The 17,666-nt window shown below is 47.5% G+C and overlaps 1 protein-coding gene and 1 long non-coding RNA gene across 5 annotated transcripts; both read left to right on the top strand.

The window, feature by feature from the left end:
* Positions 1-274: 274 nt before the first annotated feature.
* Positions 275-2,886, top strand: LOC148390144 (uncharacterized). Its single transcript, XR_015861890.1, has 3 exons — positions 275-440; positions 564-641; positions 2,500-2,886. It is a non-coding gene; the product is annotated as an uncharacterized LOC148390144 (long non-coding RNA).
* An 8,343-nt stretch (positions 2,887-11,229) lies between these two features.
* On the top strand, positions 11,230-16,419 carry LOC148390143 (janus kinase and microtubule-interacting protein 3-like). Of its 4 annotated transcripts, XM_088392031.1 has the most exons (10): positions 11,230-12,325; positions 12,410-12,480; positions 12,617-12,714; positions 12,859-13,157; positions 13,369-13,431; positions 13,518-13,616; positions 13,698-13,937; positions 14,065-14,124; positions 14,181-14,414; positions 14,494-16,419. In XM_088392031.1, exons 4-10 carry the CDS (start codon positions 13,101-13,103, stop codon positions 14,608-14,610), a joined length of 870 nt encoding a protein of 289 aa, XP_088248157.1. In that variant the 5' UTR covers positions 11,230-12,325; positions 12,410-12,480; positions 12,617-12,714; positions 12,859-13,100; the 3' UTR covers positions 14,611-16,419. The 4 variants fall into 4 exon arrangements, with proteins under 4 accessions (XP_088248157.1, XP_088248158.1, XP_088248155.1 ...); XM_088392032.1 differs by having other exon boundaries at positions 11,230-12,480; positions 13,698-13,931; XM_088392029.1 differs by having other exon boundaries at positions 11,230-12,480.
* The last annotated feature ends 1,247 nt before the right edge of the window (positions 16,420-17,666 follow it).

Here is a 17,666-nt window from a genome sequence, read left to right as displayed (position 1 = left end):
ACATCAAATTTTGCCTGGGAAGAAAAGTAGATTAAATAAATTTAATAAGTCTTACTACTTCCCATTAAATAAATTAAATATGTCTTACTTGTTCCCACTCCTTTTCAAAACAGTAGTTTAAAACGAGGGCCCTTCACTCAATCTTTAACCTCAACCCCGCACGTTGTGTTGTATCTGTGAATGTTGGTTGTGGCCAAATGATAGTTTTCTTTCATTCGTTTAGGTTCCAAGAAAACTTGATGTAACTCTACTTTTAACTGCCGTTTCAGATAAGCGGGTATTACGTCGCAGTCATGTGCCGCGGATATGACGTAATTGCCCGAACCTCCGCCAAAATTCAAATCTGTTGGCGCGATGGCCGTGAGCCACTGAGCAGCGACGATTATCAACAGAAATATCTTTATTTTCTGCTTGCAACTGGACCGTCTAGAGCGTACACGGTAAGTAACACTCATTGTGTTTAAGGAGATTTACGTTTGTAATAGCAGAAGTGTAGCCGCGTTGCGTTGTACGTGTGAAAATTGGTCGAGGCGAAATGTTAATGTTTAATTTCATTCCTTTAGGTTCCACGGTGTTTGTTGGCTGCAAGTTTTCCACTGCAAGAAGAGGCTCGTATCATTGACCAGGAGCGAGCTACAATGGTGAGTAGCCATAACATTTATGTTAAACACTTCCTATTTCATGTCTAACAGTACTTGATTTAACAAATAACCATAAATTAATACAGTGTGGGCACTGAAGTTAACATATGTGATTATACTGCCTAATCTGTCACGGAGTAGATTGTTGCAAAGTAATATAAGATCCAAAGTTGTAATTCAGAATAGTTTTCAAAAGAAGGCCATTAGAATTATATACAAGTGTGATTACCCTTAATATAACAACAAGCTATTAATTAAATCACAAATTCTTCAATTCAAAGATTTGGTAGATTATCAGACAAATAATGTCTAACAGTAATTGATTTAACACATCACGATAAGTAGATTGAGTGTGGGCACTCTCAAGTTAACAGATATGATTATACTGCCTAATCTGTTACAGAGTATGTTGTTGCCAAGTAATGTAGAATAGATCCAAAGTAGTAATCCAGAATAGTTTTGAAGAGGCCATTAGAATAATAAACAAATCTGATTACCTTGAACATAATAACAAGCTAAGTGTTTAATATGTCCTATGAAGTCAAAATTGGGCACCATCATGTGGTGAAATTTGGAATTGCATCACATCCAATTTTGCCTGGGAACAAACAGATTAAATAAATCTTAGTTTTGAATAAGCCACTCCTTCTCAAACAAGTAAACTCTGCCCATTTCGCGCAGTAGATGTTCTGTTAATATCTAGTATTTATACAAAGTCATAATTTAAATTGCTTTCAACCTTCATTCATCGGTTCAACCAACATTACTCGCTCTTATTACCAACTTGTATTGATTTAACTAAGCGTTTAATACTTCCTATCAGGTCTCAAGGCAAGATTTGGCAAAATACAATTTCAGCAAATCCAATTTTGCCAGGGAACAAAAATAGATTAAATAAACTAAATAAGTCTTCTTCCCATTAAATAAATCAGAAAAGTCTGTCTTGTAACCAGTCCTCTTCAAACAAGTAAAGTCTGCCCATTTTGTGCCGTAGATTTTGTGTCTATGCCTAGTATTTAAGCAAAATCATAATTTAAAAGACTTCTTTCCTTCATTCACTTTGGAAATTTGGAATTGCAGCAAATCGAATTTTGCCAGGGAACAAAAATAGATCAATTAAACTAAATAAGTCTTCTTCCCATTAAATAAATTAAAAAAGTCTGTCTTGTAACCAGTCCTTTTCAAACAAGTAAAGTCTGCCCATTTTGTGCCGTCGATTTTGTGTTAATGCCTAGTATTTATACAAAATCATAATTTAAAGGACTTCATTCCTTCATTCACTTTGGAAATTTGGAATTGCAGCACATCAAATTTTGCCTGGGAAGAAAAGTAGATTAAATAAATTTAATAAGTCTTACTACTTCCCATTAAATAAATTAAATACGTCTTACTTGTTCCCACTCCTTTTCAAAAAAGTAGTTTAAAACGAGGTCCCTTCACTCAACCTTTAACCCTATTTATTCACCTTCTAGGCTAAGTGTTAAAGGCTAAGTGTTAAAGGCTAAGTGTTAAAGGCTAAGTGTTAAAGGCTAAGTGTTAGAGGCTAAGTGCCAGAGGCTAGGCGCCAGAGGCGAGTTTTTGTGGGCTGAAGTTTTAGTGGGGTTAGTGTGAATACAATCCAAAAGAATACAACAGAATACAATACAATAGAATATAATACATAGATTAAATTCAATAGCTCTTACTACTTCCCATTAAATAAATTAAATACGTCTTACTTGTTCCCAATCCTTTTCAAAAAAGTAGTTTAAAACGAGGGCCCTTCACTCAACCTTTAACCTCAACCCCGCACGTCACATTGTGTTGTATCTGTGAATGTTGGTTGTGGCCAAATGATAGTTTTCTTTCATTCGTTTAGGTTCCACGGTGTTTGTTGGCTATGTTTTCCACTGTCAGAAGGATGAAAATACAAAGTACAACGCTTGGACGTGGGCGAAGACGTCACCGGTGAGTCCTTCCTTCCTATTTATTTACCTTCTAGATGCTAGAGGCTAAGTGTTAGAGGCTAAGTGTTAGAGGCTAAGTGTTAAAGGCAACACAATACGAACAACACAACACAATACGAACAACTCAACACAATATGAACAACACAATATGAACAACACAACACAATACGAACAACACAACACAATACGAACAACACAACACATTACGAACAACACAACACAATACGAACAACACAACGATATTGCACTGAACAACACGATACCGCACTGAGAAACACGATTCCGCACTGAACAACACGATACCGCACTGAACAACACCATGCCGCACTGAACACCATGCCACACTGAACAACACCATCCCGCACTGAACAACACCATGCCGCACTAAACAACACCATGCCGCACTGAACAACACCATGCCTCACTGAACGACACCATGCCGCACTGAAAGACACCATGCCGCACTGAACGACACCATGCCGCACTGAAAGACACCATCCCGCACTGAACACCATGCCGCACTGAACAACACCATCCTGCACTGAACAACACCATCCCGCACTGAACAACACCATGCCGCACTGAACAACATTATGCCGCACTGAACATTATGCCGCACTGAACAACACCATGCCGCACTGAACAACACCATGCCGCACTGAACAACATTATGCCGCACTGAACAACACCATGCCGCACTGAACAACACCATGCCGCACTGAACAACACCATGCCGCACTGAACAACATTATGCCGCACTGAACAACACCATGCCGCACTGAACAACACCATCCTGCACTGAACAACACCATTCCGCATTGAACACCATCCCGCACTGAACAACACCATCCCGCACTGAACAACACCATGCCGCACTGAACAACACCATGCCGCACTGAACAACATTATGCCGCACTGAACAACATTATGCCGCACTGAACAACACCATGCCGCACTGAACAACACCATGCCGCACTGAACAACACCATGCCGCACTGAATAACATTATAACGCACTGAACAACACCATCCCGCACTGAACAACACCATGCCGCACTAAACATTATGCCGCACTGAACAACATTATGCCGAAATGAACAACACCATGCCGCACTGAACAACACCATGCCGCACTGAACAACACCATGCCGCACTGAACAACACCATGCCGCACTGAACAACACCATGCCGCACTGAACAACACCATCCCGCATTGAACACCATGCCGCACTGAACAACACCATGCCGCACTGAACAACACCATGCCGCACTGAACAACACCATGCCGCACTGAACAACACCATGCCGCACTGAACAACACCATGCCGCACTGAACAACACCATTCCGCACTGAACAACATTATGCCGCACTGAACAACATTATGCCGCACTGAACAACATTATGCCGCACTGAACAACACCATGCCGCACTGAACAACACCATGCCGCACTGAACAACACCATGCCGCACTGAACAACACGATCCCGCATTGAACAACACCATGCCGCACTGAACAACACCATCCCGCACTGAACAACACCATCCCGCACTGAACAACACCATGCCGCACTGAACAACACCATGCCGCAATGAACAACACCATCCCGCACTGAACAACACCATGCCGCACTGAGCAACACCATGCCGCACTGAGCAACACCATCCCGCACTGAACAACACCATGCCGCACTGAACAACACCATGCCGCACTGAACAACACCATGCCGCACTGAACTACATTACGCTGCACTGAACAACACCATGCCGCACTGAACAACACCATGCCGCATTGAACAACACCATGCCGCATTGAACAACACCATGCCGCACTGAACAACACCATCCTGCACTGAACAACACCATGCCGCATTGAACAACACCATGCCGCATTGAACAACACCATGCCGCACTGAACAACACCATCCCGCACTGAACAACACCATCCCGCATTGAACAACACCATCCCGCACTGAACAACACCATTTTGCACTGAACAACACCATGCCGCACTGAACACCATTCCGCACTGAACAACACCATTCCGCACTGAACAACACCATGCCGCATCGAACAACACCATGCCGCACTGAACAACACCATCCCGCATTGAACAACACCATCCTGCACTGAACAACACCATCCTGCACTGAACAACACCATGCCGCACTGAACAACACCATGTCGCACTGAACAACACCATGCCGCACTGAACAACACCATGCTGCACTGAGAAACACCATGCCGCACTGAACAACACCATGCCGCACTGAACAACACCATCCCGCACTGAACAACACCATGCCGCATTGAACAACACCATGCCGCACTGAACAACATTATGCTGCACTGAACAACATTATGCCGCATTGAACAACACCATGCCGCACTGAACAACACCATCCTGCACTGAACAACACCATCCTGCACTGAACAACACCACCCCGCACTGAACAACACGATCCCGCATTGAACAACACCATCCCGCACTGAACAACACCATGCCGCACTGAACAACACCATGCCGCACTGAACAACACCATTCCGCACTGAACAACACCATGCCGCACTGAACAACACCATGCCGCACTGAACATTATGCCGCACTGAACAACACCATGCCGCACTGAACAACACCATGCCGCACTGAACAACATTATGCCGCACTGAACAACACCATGCCGCACTGAACAACACCATGCCGCACTGAACAACACCATGCCGCACTGAACAACATTATGCCGCACTGAACAACACCATGCCGCACTGAACAACACCATCCTGCACTGAACAACACCATTCCGCATTGAACACCATCCCGCACTGAACAACACCATCCCGCACTGAACAACACCATGCCGCACTGAACAACACCATGCTGCACTGAGAAACACCATGCCGCACTGAACAACACCATGCCGCACTGAACAACACCATCCCGCACTGAACAACACCATGCCGCATTGAACAACACCATGCCGCACTGAACAACACCATCCTGCACTGAACAACACCATCCTGCACTGAACAACACCATCCCGCACTGAACAACACCATGCCGCACTGAACGACATTATGGCGCACTGAACAACATTATGCCGCACTGAACAACACCATGCCGCACTGAACAACACCATGCCGCACTGAACAACACCATGCCGCACTGAACAACATTATGCCGCACTGAACAACATTATGCCGCACTGAACACCATGCCGCACTGAACAACACCATGCCTTACTGAACAACACCATGCCGCACTGAACAACACGACGTCGCACTGAACAACACGACGCCGCACAGAACAACACGACGCCACACAGAATAACACAATACCGCACAGAACAACACAATACCGCACAAACAGTTTTAGATAATATTACGTCGCAGTCATGTGACGCGGACATGACGTCAATAGGCGGAACTCACGGCAAAATTATAATCCGTGGGCGTGGCTTGCAACAGGAAGTAGGAAAGCGGCAATTCTGGCAAACAAGACACAGCGGTTAGTAACACGATGACTAACAAGGCAAATATTTTTGTTTTCAGCTTGCAACTTGACCGTCTAGAGCGTACAAGGTAATTACAACTGTTTTTTTTGAGCCCTGAAAAGCGAGGGAGTGTGGCGTTTGGGAGGAATGTCGAACTCGGCGTCTGCTTCCAGCCACAGACGCCAAATTTCGACGATTATTTCGACTGGTCAACGGTTGTAAATTATTGCGTTGACTAAAAACTTTATTTAACTCTACTCTTAACTTTGCCGTTTCAGATATGCGGGTATTACACCGCGGAAATGACGTCAATAGGCTGAACTCTCGCCAAAATTCAAATCTGTGGGCGCAATGGCCTTGAGCGAGACACCGGATACAAACACGACGATTATCAACAGAAATATCTTTATTTTCTGCTTGCAAGTGGACCGTCTAGAGCGTACACGGTAAGTACAACTCATTGTGTTTAAAAAGATTTACGTTTGTGTAGTTTGCGTTGCGTTGTATCTGTGAATGTTGGTTGAGGCTAAATGTTAATGTTTAATTTCATTCCTTTAGGTTCCACGGTGTTTGTTGGCTGTATGTTTTCCACTGCAAGAAGAGGCTCGTATCATTGACCAGCAGGAGCTACAATGGTGAGTACCCCTTTCGTCTTCCATTTATGTTAAACACTTCCTATTTCATGTCTAACAGTACTCGATTTAACAAATAACCATAAATAAATACAGTGTGGGCAGTCAAGTTAACATATGTGATTATCCTGCCTAATATGTTTATCACAAATATGTCACTAATTACTAATATGTTTATTTGTTTATCACAACACCTTTGGACCTTCAGCAATCGATTATTTCCCTTCATCTACATAGAGACAGAACGATGGTGTCTTAAACATCTCATTCATTTCACCAAATAACTTCACGCAGGTGGATAACGGCCGTCTCGGTCACGCTATGTTGCGTGATGCAGTTTTGAAGAACCAAATGCATTTATTCAATGAATAAGTCAAGCTAGTTCTATGTTTATGATGTTGTAAGTTACGGTACCGATTGAAGTTGAGTTCGAAGCCAGTGGAAAACAGCGCTGCGTTTGTGCTCTCCAGGTACAAATGTGATCTCTGACTGACGACCGGGCGAGACTCGAGTAAGAGATGTCCAAACGAGCTCCGGCAGGGCGGGCCAAGGCGGAGCGAACAGACGCCCTTCAGGCCACCAATGACGAGCTGAGAACCAAACTGATGGACGTCCAGTTAGAACTTCAGCAGGAGAAGAACAAGGTGAAAACCTCAACAGACAGACACTGCCTGCCTCCCTGCCTGCCTCCCTGCCTGCCTCCCTCCCTCCCAGTTTTCCCGATGTAGATTAGACATGCGTGTGCCATGACTGTGTCAGCCTACATCAACAAATGCACCTAGGACGTCAGCACCACTAAGAATATCATCACCCGGGGCAACCAACGACCCTGGATGACTGAGGAGGTACGTCAAACGCTACGAGCGCGGAACTCTGCCTTCAAGTCTGGCGACAAGGAGACACTGAGGACAGCGAGAGCCAACTTGAACCGTGCCATCAGGATAGCGAAGCGAGACCGCAGTCGAAAATTTCAGGATCGTTTCCACAACGTCAAAAACATCAGGAGTATGTGGCAAGGCATACGGGCGATTACAGACTACAACTCACCCTCCCCCCCCTGGTGGGTGTAGTTGATGCTGACTTTCTAAATGGTCTAAATAACTTCTTTGGGAGGTTCGAGGCACTAAACGGCACTCCAGCAGTTAAAACTGTCCCCCATCAGGAAGAGGAGGTACTCTGCCTTGACTCCGCCGATGTGTTGAAGACCCTGAGGAGAGTCAACCCCTGTAAGGCCCCTGGCCCCGACAACATTCCTGGGCGTGTGTTCAGGGAATGTGCAAGTCATCTGGCTGGGGTCATCACAGACATTTTTAACACCTCGCTGGGCCAAGCCAAAGTGCCGGCGTGCTTTAAGACTGCCTCCATCATTCCGGTGCCGAAGAAACCTCAAATCACCTCATTTAATGATTACCGGCCTGTTGCACTGACTCCGGTTATGATGAAGTGCTTCGAAAGGCTGCTTAAAGGTCACATCGTTTCCAGACTCCCCCTATTATTTGACCCGTTCCAGTTTGCCGACCGGCAAAACCGCTCCACTCAGGACGCCATCTCCTCCGTTCTTCACCTGAGCCTGGCTCACCTGGAGGAGAAGAACACCCATGTGCGGATGCTGTTCCTGGACTTCAGCTCAGCGTTTAACACCATCATCCCACAGCATCTGGTAGGAAAATTGGAACACCTGGGCTTCAACACCCCCCTTCGCAACTGGCTGCTAGACTTCCTCACCAACAGACCTCAGTCAGTCCGGGTCGGACAGAACACCTCTGATGTCATCACCCTCAGCACAGGCTCCCCTCAGGGCTGCGTCCTGAGCCCCCTGCTGTTCACCCTGATGACACACGACTGCGTCCTCAGGTTCACCACCAATCACATCGTGAAGTCAGCAGACGACACAACGGTGGTGGGGCTCATCAGAGACAACAACGACCTGGACTACAGAGAGGAGGTGGAGCAGCTGGTGGGCTGGTGCAGAGAAAACAGCCTGATCCTGAATGAGGAGAAGATGAAGGAGATCATCGTCGACTTCAGGAGAAAACAGCCTCACCACGCTCCACTGATCATCAACAGCTCAGCTGTGGAGGTGGTCAGCAGCACCAAATTCCTGGGGGTCCACATCACAGAAGACCTCACCTGGACTATGAACACTACGGCACTGGTCAAGAGGGCACAGAAGCGCTTGTACTTACAGCGGAGGATGAGGAGAGCCCACCTGCCCCCACCCATCATGAGGACGTTCTACAGGAGCACCATAGAGAGCATTCTGACAAGCTGTCTCTCTGTGTGGTGTGGAGGCTGCACCGCCTCCGATTGGAAGAACGTGAGGAGAGTGGTGAGGACAGCAGAGAGGATCATAGGGGCTCCTCTTCCCTCCATTCAGGACATTTCATCTCAGCGCTGCATGTCCCGTGCCCGTAACATCATCAATGACCCATCACACCCCCACCATGGACTGTTCTCCCTGCTGCCCTCTGGGAAGAGGTTTGCAGCATCCGCTGCAGGTCCACCAGGTTCTGCAACAGCGTTTTCCCTGCTGTCATCAGACTGTTGAACACTAGAACTGTTGAGCTCTAAACTGAACTCTGCATCACACATTCACAGAACTGTATGACACTACGGACCTCTATCTTGCACTATCTCGCACTACCAACTTTACTGAACTTGTATAAACCCTTTAAATAGAAGTTTAATACATGGTTTAGCATTCCTCTGCACACTCTTGAATACTGTTTTGCCTACTTGCACTATTGCATAATTATCACTGCTGCACTTTATACTTATTTTTAATATATATATATATATATATATATATATATATAGTATATGTATATATATATATTTTCATAGGATATGTTACTTCTATTCAACTGCAATATCACTACTTTGTTGTAAGACGTATGCAACGGAATTTCGTTTTGTATGCACCATGTGCAGACAAGATGACAATAAAGTTTGTCTAAGTCTAAGTCATGTCAGGTCAGCTGTCTGGAGAGAGAGAGAAGTCAGGACCTGCGGGCGGAGCACCACCGTGCCACCGCCGCCATGACGGAACTCAAAAGCAAACTCCATGAGGAGAAGCAGAAAGAGTTAGCCATTACCAGGGAGACATTACTGCGGCAGCATGAAATGGAGCTGATGAGAGTGATCAAAATCAAGATGGAGGGATCCAGCGACTGAATGCCTTGGTCCTCAGCCTGAGGGACGGCTCCATGGACAAGGTGATCCGCTCTATCCGTGTCTGACTATCCGCACGCCACGTCGGGCTTCGATGCGGCCGCTACCGTATTGTGTAGCTTGTCCCCAGTAAGCGTCGCGGCGCTCCGTTGCGGTCTCAATGGCCCGGTGTGGCGCAATGTCTGCTCAGGTGAGGAGGGGGGGGCGCTTTGCTGGCGGAGGTGGAGGAGACGCGGCGGTGTCGGGAGACCGAGCGGTGTCGCCTCCACCAGGAGCGCGGAAGAAGCCCTGGCAGCGGCCCAGCAGGCCTGGCAGTCCCGAGCGGCCGAGCTCCGATCGGCTCATCACCAGCATCGGGAGGAGCTGAGCCGAACCAAGAGAGACTGCGAGAGGGAGATCCGCCGACTGGTAGGACTGATCAGATGCGCGGTGCGTGGCTATGTTCCCAATTTCGTTGTATACCTGCAGTGCAATGACACCTAAGGCATTCTATTCTATTCTATTTCACAAGAAGAAAATGTCCGGTTGCTCGCTTCGCTTTTGTCACAGCAAAGGTGTTCTAGTCGATTCAAGAAAAAAAATTGGCCGGTTGCTCTCTTTGTTTTTGTCACAATTCTGGCAAATGAGTTTGCCCGCCTGCCTGAGCGCTCCCCGTTTGTACATCCAGACGGATGAGATCAAGCTGAAAGACAGAGCGGTTAGTGTTTTGGATGAAGCCCTGGGGCCGGCCACGTCCACCGCCTTCAGCTGCAGACTCAGGCTGCCGAGCAGCAGATCGCTGCCCTGAGGGATTCCCAAAGGGCGGGCCTAAACTACCCTGGAAGTGGGGTCAACGCCGCTACTAGCAATCCTCTTCATTGCGTAAGCCACCTCATCACACACTTGCAGTACGCATGACTTAGTTCGTTGCTGGAGGAAGGTAGCACAAAAACAGTTTTGAACTTTGAACGAGTGCTTGTGTGTGTGTGTTGCGGGGCGTTTTCAGTCTCAGGAGGATCGGGACACGCGACGGTTTCATCTGAAAATCGCTGAGCTCAGCGCAGTCATCAGGAACCTGGAGGATCGAAACGCCCTGCTTTCTGAAGAGCGCAATGAACTGGTAATTTATTGACGGCACGCTTGAAGGTTTGCGCTACGTTTGATGCGCGCCATCCAGCGAGGCACCCATTGCGCTTGCTTATTAGTTGAGCGGCGCGTCGAGTCGGTTGCCTGGTAGATGTCTTTTATTGGGAGCCAAAGCCACGATTCCGTTCAAACCGATGCAAAAGGAATGGATACGTTCTGGCCCGCGTGTTGTGCGTCTTTCACATCCCGCACTTCATGCTTGCAGCTAAAGCGACTGAGAGAAACAGAAAGCCAGTTTCTGCCACTCCTGTACAAAAACAAACGCCTGAGCAGGAAGAATGAAGAACTCTCGCTGGTGCTGTGTCGCCTTGAAAACAAAGTGCGCTTTGTCACCCAGGAGAACGAGGAGATGGCAAGCTTGGTAAGTCGACGCGGACAACGGCGGCGTGCCAACAGAGTCCACTGCATTTGTGTTCCACAGAGAAGGCCTAGTTCGCTCAATGACCTGGACCGCGGTTGCGGCCAGCAGGACGGTGAAATGGAGTTCCTTCAAGTTGTGGAGCAGCGGCACATCATCGACGACTTGTCCAAGGTCTTCAGGCAGGCGACTCGGTGCACGTACGGCAGCGCCACGCTCGCTCGCTGTCGCCAGGAAACCTTTTGCGTCCAAAGCTTGGCCGGCGGCCGCCATCCAAAAAATTGGCCCCTTAAATTCCGACCTTTCAAGCAGGAGCATTGTGCGCACGCGTTTGAACACGCTTTAGACTTGTTTTGCCGTTTTCAGCAGCTCAAAGCTCCCGTTTTGTCAGCGCCTTTGCCACTCGCTGTGCGCTGAAAACGACGGACTTGCCCGGCTGCTCAGCCCGTCAACTATGAGCCGCGAGCGCGACATCATTGTCCGTAGGCAGCTAGTGGCAAAATGCACCCTGTTAGAGTTGCGCTCGCTCCAACTTATTTTGCAAGAACCACACGGGAGACAAGTAAGTTCTTTTGGACACCTGCAGGTGGAGAGTCCATCCGTTGTACGAATGAAGTCTGACTCTCGGCTCCTGCACGAGCATTTTAATTAAGAGAAACAGGGTGGGTGTAAGAGTGGATTGAATAGAGGAAGCCCTTGACCTCTAGTCAAAACATAGCAAGGGGTGTTTTACGACTTTGTGTAGGAAGGGATAAGCGATAGGGATAAATAAGGGATAAATAATATTATTTATTACAGGTTGCAGTCAAAGTCAAAGCAACATAATGATACGATAAAGATAATCTGGAAAACCCTGACACACCCTGTAGTTGTCACTTTTGGAAAAGACGAGCGTCCCTCCAATCATCGCCGGTGACGTGTTTTTCAGGCTCTGGAGACAGGAGCTCATGTCAGAAATGTCATTGTGAGTCGCGTTTGTTTCTGCGCCGGAGCCGTTCGTTCCCTTTGCATCCAAAGAATCTCAAAGGCGGATTATTTGTGTCGACAGGAGAGAGATTTGCTGCTACGATACCGACGTCGAGAATCTCTGAGGAGGAACAAAGCGTGAGGTCCTGCAAGGTGGGTCTGTTTGTTTGCGGCTGCTTGGTGTTGCGCAAGATGAAATGGCCTTTTTCTCGCTATCGTTCCTCTCGTCGATTCATCGTGAGGTGTCGCTTCAGTTTGTTCAGAGAGATGTTTGCTTCCGCGCCCGCAGGTCATCGAAACATTTTACGGCTACGACGAAGGGTGGACTCGGACGGATCGTCCTTGTCTTTTCACACCGACAGAACCCCCGACACGGAACCCGAAGAGGTAGCCCGCCATTTCTGCCAGCGTATTGGCACCAAACATTCCTCTTCAGCCTGGAATCGGACTCGTCTTTGCGTCGCGGGTGCTTTGTCGCCGGTCTGACTGATTCTGGTACTAGTGCTGTGTTGCATTGGTGTGTGCATGAAGAGGCGGAGCTTCGCTACCGCCAGCTGACGCAAGAATATCAAGCGCTGCAACGAGCCTACGCTCTGCTAGCCCAGACCAGCAAAGGGGACTACGACGCCGAGAAGGAGATCAAGGTGGCGCCCCTTCCCGCAACCCCCGGCCGGGTCGCAGCCTCCCCGTTCTCACCCAGCCTCGGGTGTTCTCTGGTCTGAAAGGAGGAGGAGGAGCCTCCCTCCTCCTCCTTTCAGACCAGAGAAAAGCTGATGGTAGAAATGGGTCACTATCAAAGCAGAGTAGCAGATCTGGAGCAACAAGGACAGGTAAGCTCATCAATGAGCACACCTTTTTCTCAGACAAAATAGCTACATTCTTCAGTCACTCATTCGTCTGGCATTACTGGACCAACCCCCCCCCCCGAATGTGGCTGGGAAAATGCGGAGAAAAGCAAATGTCATTTTCCAGTCAACCAAAGAATTTGTGGATGAAAATGACACAACATTCCAAAGCTGTCCACGCGTTTGTCTCTTCTAGAATGTCAAGTGGGTGGAGGAGAAGCAGCTGCTGCGTCAGAGCAATCAGCAGTTGGCCGAAAAGGTGACGGAAAGAAAGGCGCTGGGCGGAGTCGCTTGGCGTCACACCCGTCGGGAAGCCCCGCAGATGAGGTCTGACTGTCTTTTCAGGTCAGGCGGATGGAGGCGGAAGAAGCGCGTCTGAAAGAGCACATCCAGGATATCCGAGACCAAAACGAACTGCTTGAGTTCCGCATCCTGGAGCTGGAGGTGGGAAGACTCGCACAAGCGTGTTGAGGCCAGAGATGTGACGGACGGACGGACAGACGGATGCATGCCTCTGCCTTTCAGGAGAGGGAGTGGCGCTCCCCCGTCTTGAAGTTTCTGCAAGTCCGTTTCCCAGACGGCCTCAGCCCTTTGCAGATCTACTGCGAGGCCGAGGGCGTGAGCGTACGTAAGGCGTCCCTCGCAACCCTAACCTTAACCCGAGGTCCCAGAACACCATACATTGCTCCTTGCGCCTTTCCCCCGGACATCGTCATCAGTGATCTGATGAAGAAGCTGGACATCCTGGGCTATAACGCCGTAAGTGTATGTCGAACTCCTTATGTTCGCACTCCACGAGACTCGGCGGCTCAAATGTGACTTTTGGAAGGCTTTGCGCTGAAAGAAGCTTGTTGACGCTGTGCCTTTGGGCTCTTCTATGTTCTGCAAGCAGAAGGGCTACCTGGATGAAGAGTTGGACTTCAGGAAGTGTTCCATGGACCAGGCTCATAAGGTAAGCCGCCCTCAAATCTCCCGCCGGACCACTGATGGACGAGGATTGCGGCCCAGAGGATCCTGGAGCTGGAGGCCATGTTGAACGAGGCGCTACCGCAGCGGGACTGCCCCGCCACGGACGGCGAAAAAGCCAGCCACGCTGGCGTGAATGACGTGCTGACGGCGGATCAGAGAGAAGAGCTTAGGAGCGCCGTGGACCAATGGAAGCGAGCCCTGATGTGCGAGTTGAGGGAGCGCGACGCTTGCATCCTCCAAGAGAGAATGGATCTGCTGCACAGCGCGCAACAGGTAAGGGCCCAAAGCCAGCCCGGCACTTACTTGCACGCTTACTGGCTTTTGAATGCCACTTTCCATTTGTCCGTCCTAGAGGAACAAAGAGCTGAAAGAATTCATCGAAGCTCAGAAGAGACAAATCAAACAATTGGAGGAGAAGTTTCTGTTTCTCTTTCTATTCTTCTCCTTGGCCTTCATTCTGTGGCCCTAACACCAGCTGGTGAGTGAGCTCCAGCGGCACCGCACTCGACACCTCCGATACACTGCCAGCCGGTCTCAGACGTTGGCAGACGCTCCGATGCCAACGTATACCCCCCGCCACGGTGACAGAGGCACCGCGTCACACCGGCGCTCATCCAATCAGAAGGCAGGAAAAGCAAATTCACATGCAGGGCACTTTTGAACCAGAAGAGAGCGCCACAAAAAACGGTTGTTGCCCCAAACGCGCACTAAAAAGGGTCAGAATAACAAGAGTCCCACTGGCCAGCCGGGGCCACCCGTCCAGCTGTTTCTTCAGGGGGGAAAAAAATTGGAGTCACCGGTGAGTACATTTTGCATTTAGCTCTGCTTTTCTGCTACTGTCTTCAAGTGTGTGGCATCCTGCGATCAAAGATTCAGCCAACCCCAAAGCGGTTGACCTCAACGTCCCACCACCATGCCTACCAGAGCAGGTGACGTGATGCTTTGGACATCCTTCCGTCTCAGATGCCCAAAAGTACTCTTTGCCACATCTGCGGCAATACGGTGTCTTTTCAAAGGTGCAAATAAATCCAGCGTGGGCGGAACACGCACGTCTTCGGTTTTTCCCGCTTTGTTTGTGTGACAGCTGTTGTGAAAATTTTATACAAATAAAGTTGTATAGTACAGGTTTGGCCAAGCCGCAACTCCCGAACCGCATGCGGCTCTTTTATGTTCATATCAACATTTGTGTGTGTGTGTGTGTGGGGGGGGGTTGTGCGTGTTGGCTTCACTTGAGTTCAATTTGGTATTTTGGTCAAAAGCGCATGTGGTGAAATTCCACAAAGTAGGATGGGCAAACACATTTCTTTAAACTATGAGTGTCAATTGGGCTCTCGAAATGGCAGGGAAAAGATGCACAGCAAAACGAAAATACGTAGATGAACACAGGACGTTTTAATCCGAGTGGGAAAGTTTCTATTTTTTGTTGAACGTGATGGCAAACCATTCTGCCTGATATGTCAGACCTCAGCGCATTTCAAAGATTCAAATCTTCAGCGCCATGCACTTCAGCTCACTCCATGCTAACATTGATCAGGCGTCGAACCCGCAACATCATGCTTAAGAGGTGGCCATGCTAACCAGTGCGCCATTATGTCAACGCATAATAACTAAGTCTACTGATCAAAACAGCGGTTACTATATGACGTCGCTACGTCGTGGTCACGTGACGCAGACAAGACGTCAATGGACGTGGGCAGAGTTAACTTGTTTAAAAGGGAGTGGGCAGAAGAAATATTTAATTTATTTAAATCTATTTTGAGTGCACACCATTATGCCAATGCATAACAACTGTAAATCTACTAAACAAAACAGCGGTTGCTATATGACATCTGCCACGTCGTGGTCACGTGACATACGTGACGTCGATGGGCGTAACTTTCGCCGGAATTCAAATCCGCGGGGAGAGTTAACTTGTTTAAAAGAGAGTGGGCAGAAGAACTATTTAATTTATTTAAATCTATTTGGTGTGTGCGCCATTATGTCAATGCATAACAACTGTAAGTCTACTAAACAAAACAGCGGTTGCTATATGACGTCTGCCACGTCGTGGTCACGTGACGCGGACGTGACGTCGACGCCTACTTTACATCCCACCGATCACAGGACCCCTCGGCTGCATAACCGTGCCCCCTTCCCAACCAATCGGATTTGCTATACGCGAAAACGACGCCAATGGAAAGAGCTTCCGCCCAAATTTAAATCCGTGGGCGTGGCTCGCAGCAGGAAGTAGGAAAATGGCGGCGATGTTGACAAAGACACAGCGGATGGTAACATACGACTAACAAGAGAAATATTTTTATTTTCTGCTCGCAACTGGACCGTCCAGAGCGTACACGGTAAGTACAACTCATCGTTTTTAAAAAGAAGTACTTTTGTTGCCCTGAAAAGCGAGTGAGCGTGGCGTTTGTGGGGGACGTCGAATTTCGACGATTCTTTCTGGTCAACGGTTGTAAATGATTGTGTTGATTAAAAAAGAAAACTTGATGTAACTCTACTTTTAACTGCCGTTTCAGATAGATTTGGAATTGCATCACATCCAATTTTGCCTAGAGCGTACACGGTAAGTAACACTCGTTGTGTTTAAGGAGATTTACGTTTGTAATAGCAGAAGTGTAGCCGCGTTGCGTTGTACGTGTGAATGTTGGTCCAGGCGAAATGTTAATGTTTAATTTCATTCCTTTAGGTTCCACGGTGTTTGTTGGCTGCAAGTTTTCCACTGCAAGAAGAGGCTCATATCATTGACCAGGAGCGAGCTACAATGGTGAGTAGCCATAACATTTATGTTTAACACTTCCTATTTCATGTCTAACAGTACTTGATTTAACAAATAACCATAAATAAATACAGTGTGGGCACTGAAGTTAACATATGTGATTATACTGCCTAATCTGTCACCGAGTAGATTGTTGCAAAGTAATATAAGATCCAAAGTTGTAATTCAGAATAGTTTTCAAAAGAAGGCCATTAGAATTATATACAAGTCTGATTACCCTGAACAAGCTATTAATTAAATCACAAATTCTTCAATTCAAAGATTTGGTAGATTATCAGACAAATAATGTCTAACAGTAATTGATTTAACACATCACGATAAGTAGATTGAGTGTGGGCACTCTCAAGTTAACAGATATGATTATACTGCCTAATCTGTTACAGAGTATGTTGTTGCCAAGTAATGTAGAATAGATCCAAAGTAGTAATCCAGAATAGTTTTGAAGAGGCCATTAGAATAATAAACAAATCTGATTACCTTGAACATAATAACAAGCTAAGTGTTTAATATGTCCAATGAAGTCAAAATTGGGCACCATCATGTGGTGAAATTTGGAATTGCATCACATCCAATTTTGCCTGGGAACAAACAGATTACATAAATCTTAGTTTTGAATAAGCCACTCCTTCTCAAACAAGTAAACTCTGCCCATTTCGCGCAGTAGATGTTCTGTTAATATCTAGTATTTATACAAAGTCATAATTTAAATTGCTTTCAACCTTCATTCATCGGTTCAACCAACATTACTCGCT

This window comes from Syngnathus floridae, chromosome 12, assembly GCF_059516105.1.
Source record: "Syngnathus floridae isolate MCC-2025c chromosome 12, RoL_Sflo_1.0, whole genome shotgun sequence".
Classification (NCBI taxonomy): domain Eukaryota; kingdom Metazoa; phylum Chordata; class Actinopteri; order Syngnathiformes; family Syngnathidae; genus Syngnathus; species Syngnathus floridae.
The sequence above is the reverse complement of the archived record's forward strand: the minus strand, read 5'-3'. Positions and strand labels throughout refer to the sequence as shown.

What these genes read in the sequence shown, in the direction of transcription:
- LOC148390143 (XM_088392031.1), top strand. Translation starts at nt 13,101, where the DNA reads ATGGTAGAAATGGGTCACTATCAAAGCAGAGTAGCAGATCTGGAGCAA. An exon ending in TCCGCATCCTGGAGCTGGAG is followed by an intron (nt 13,617 to 13,697) that starts GTGGGAAGACTC and finishes TCTGCCTTTCAG; the next exon opens with GAGAGGGAGTGGCGCTCCCC. An exon ending in CCATGGACCAGGCTCATAAG is followed by an intron (nt 14,125 to 14,180) that starts GTAAGCCGCCCT and finishes ATTGCGGCCCAG; the next exon opens with AGGATCCTGGAGCTGGAGGC.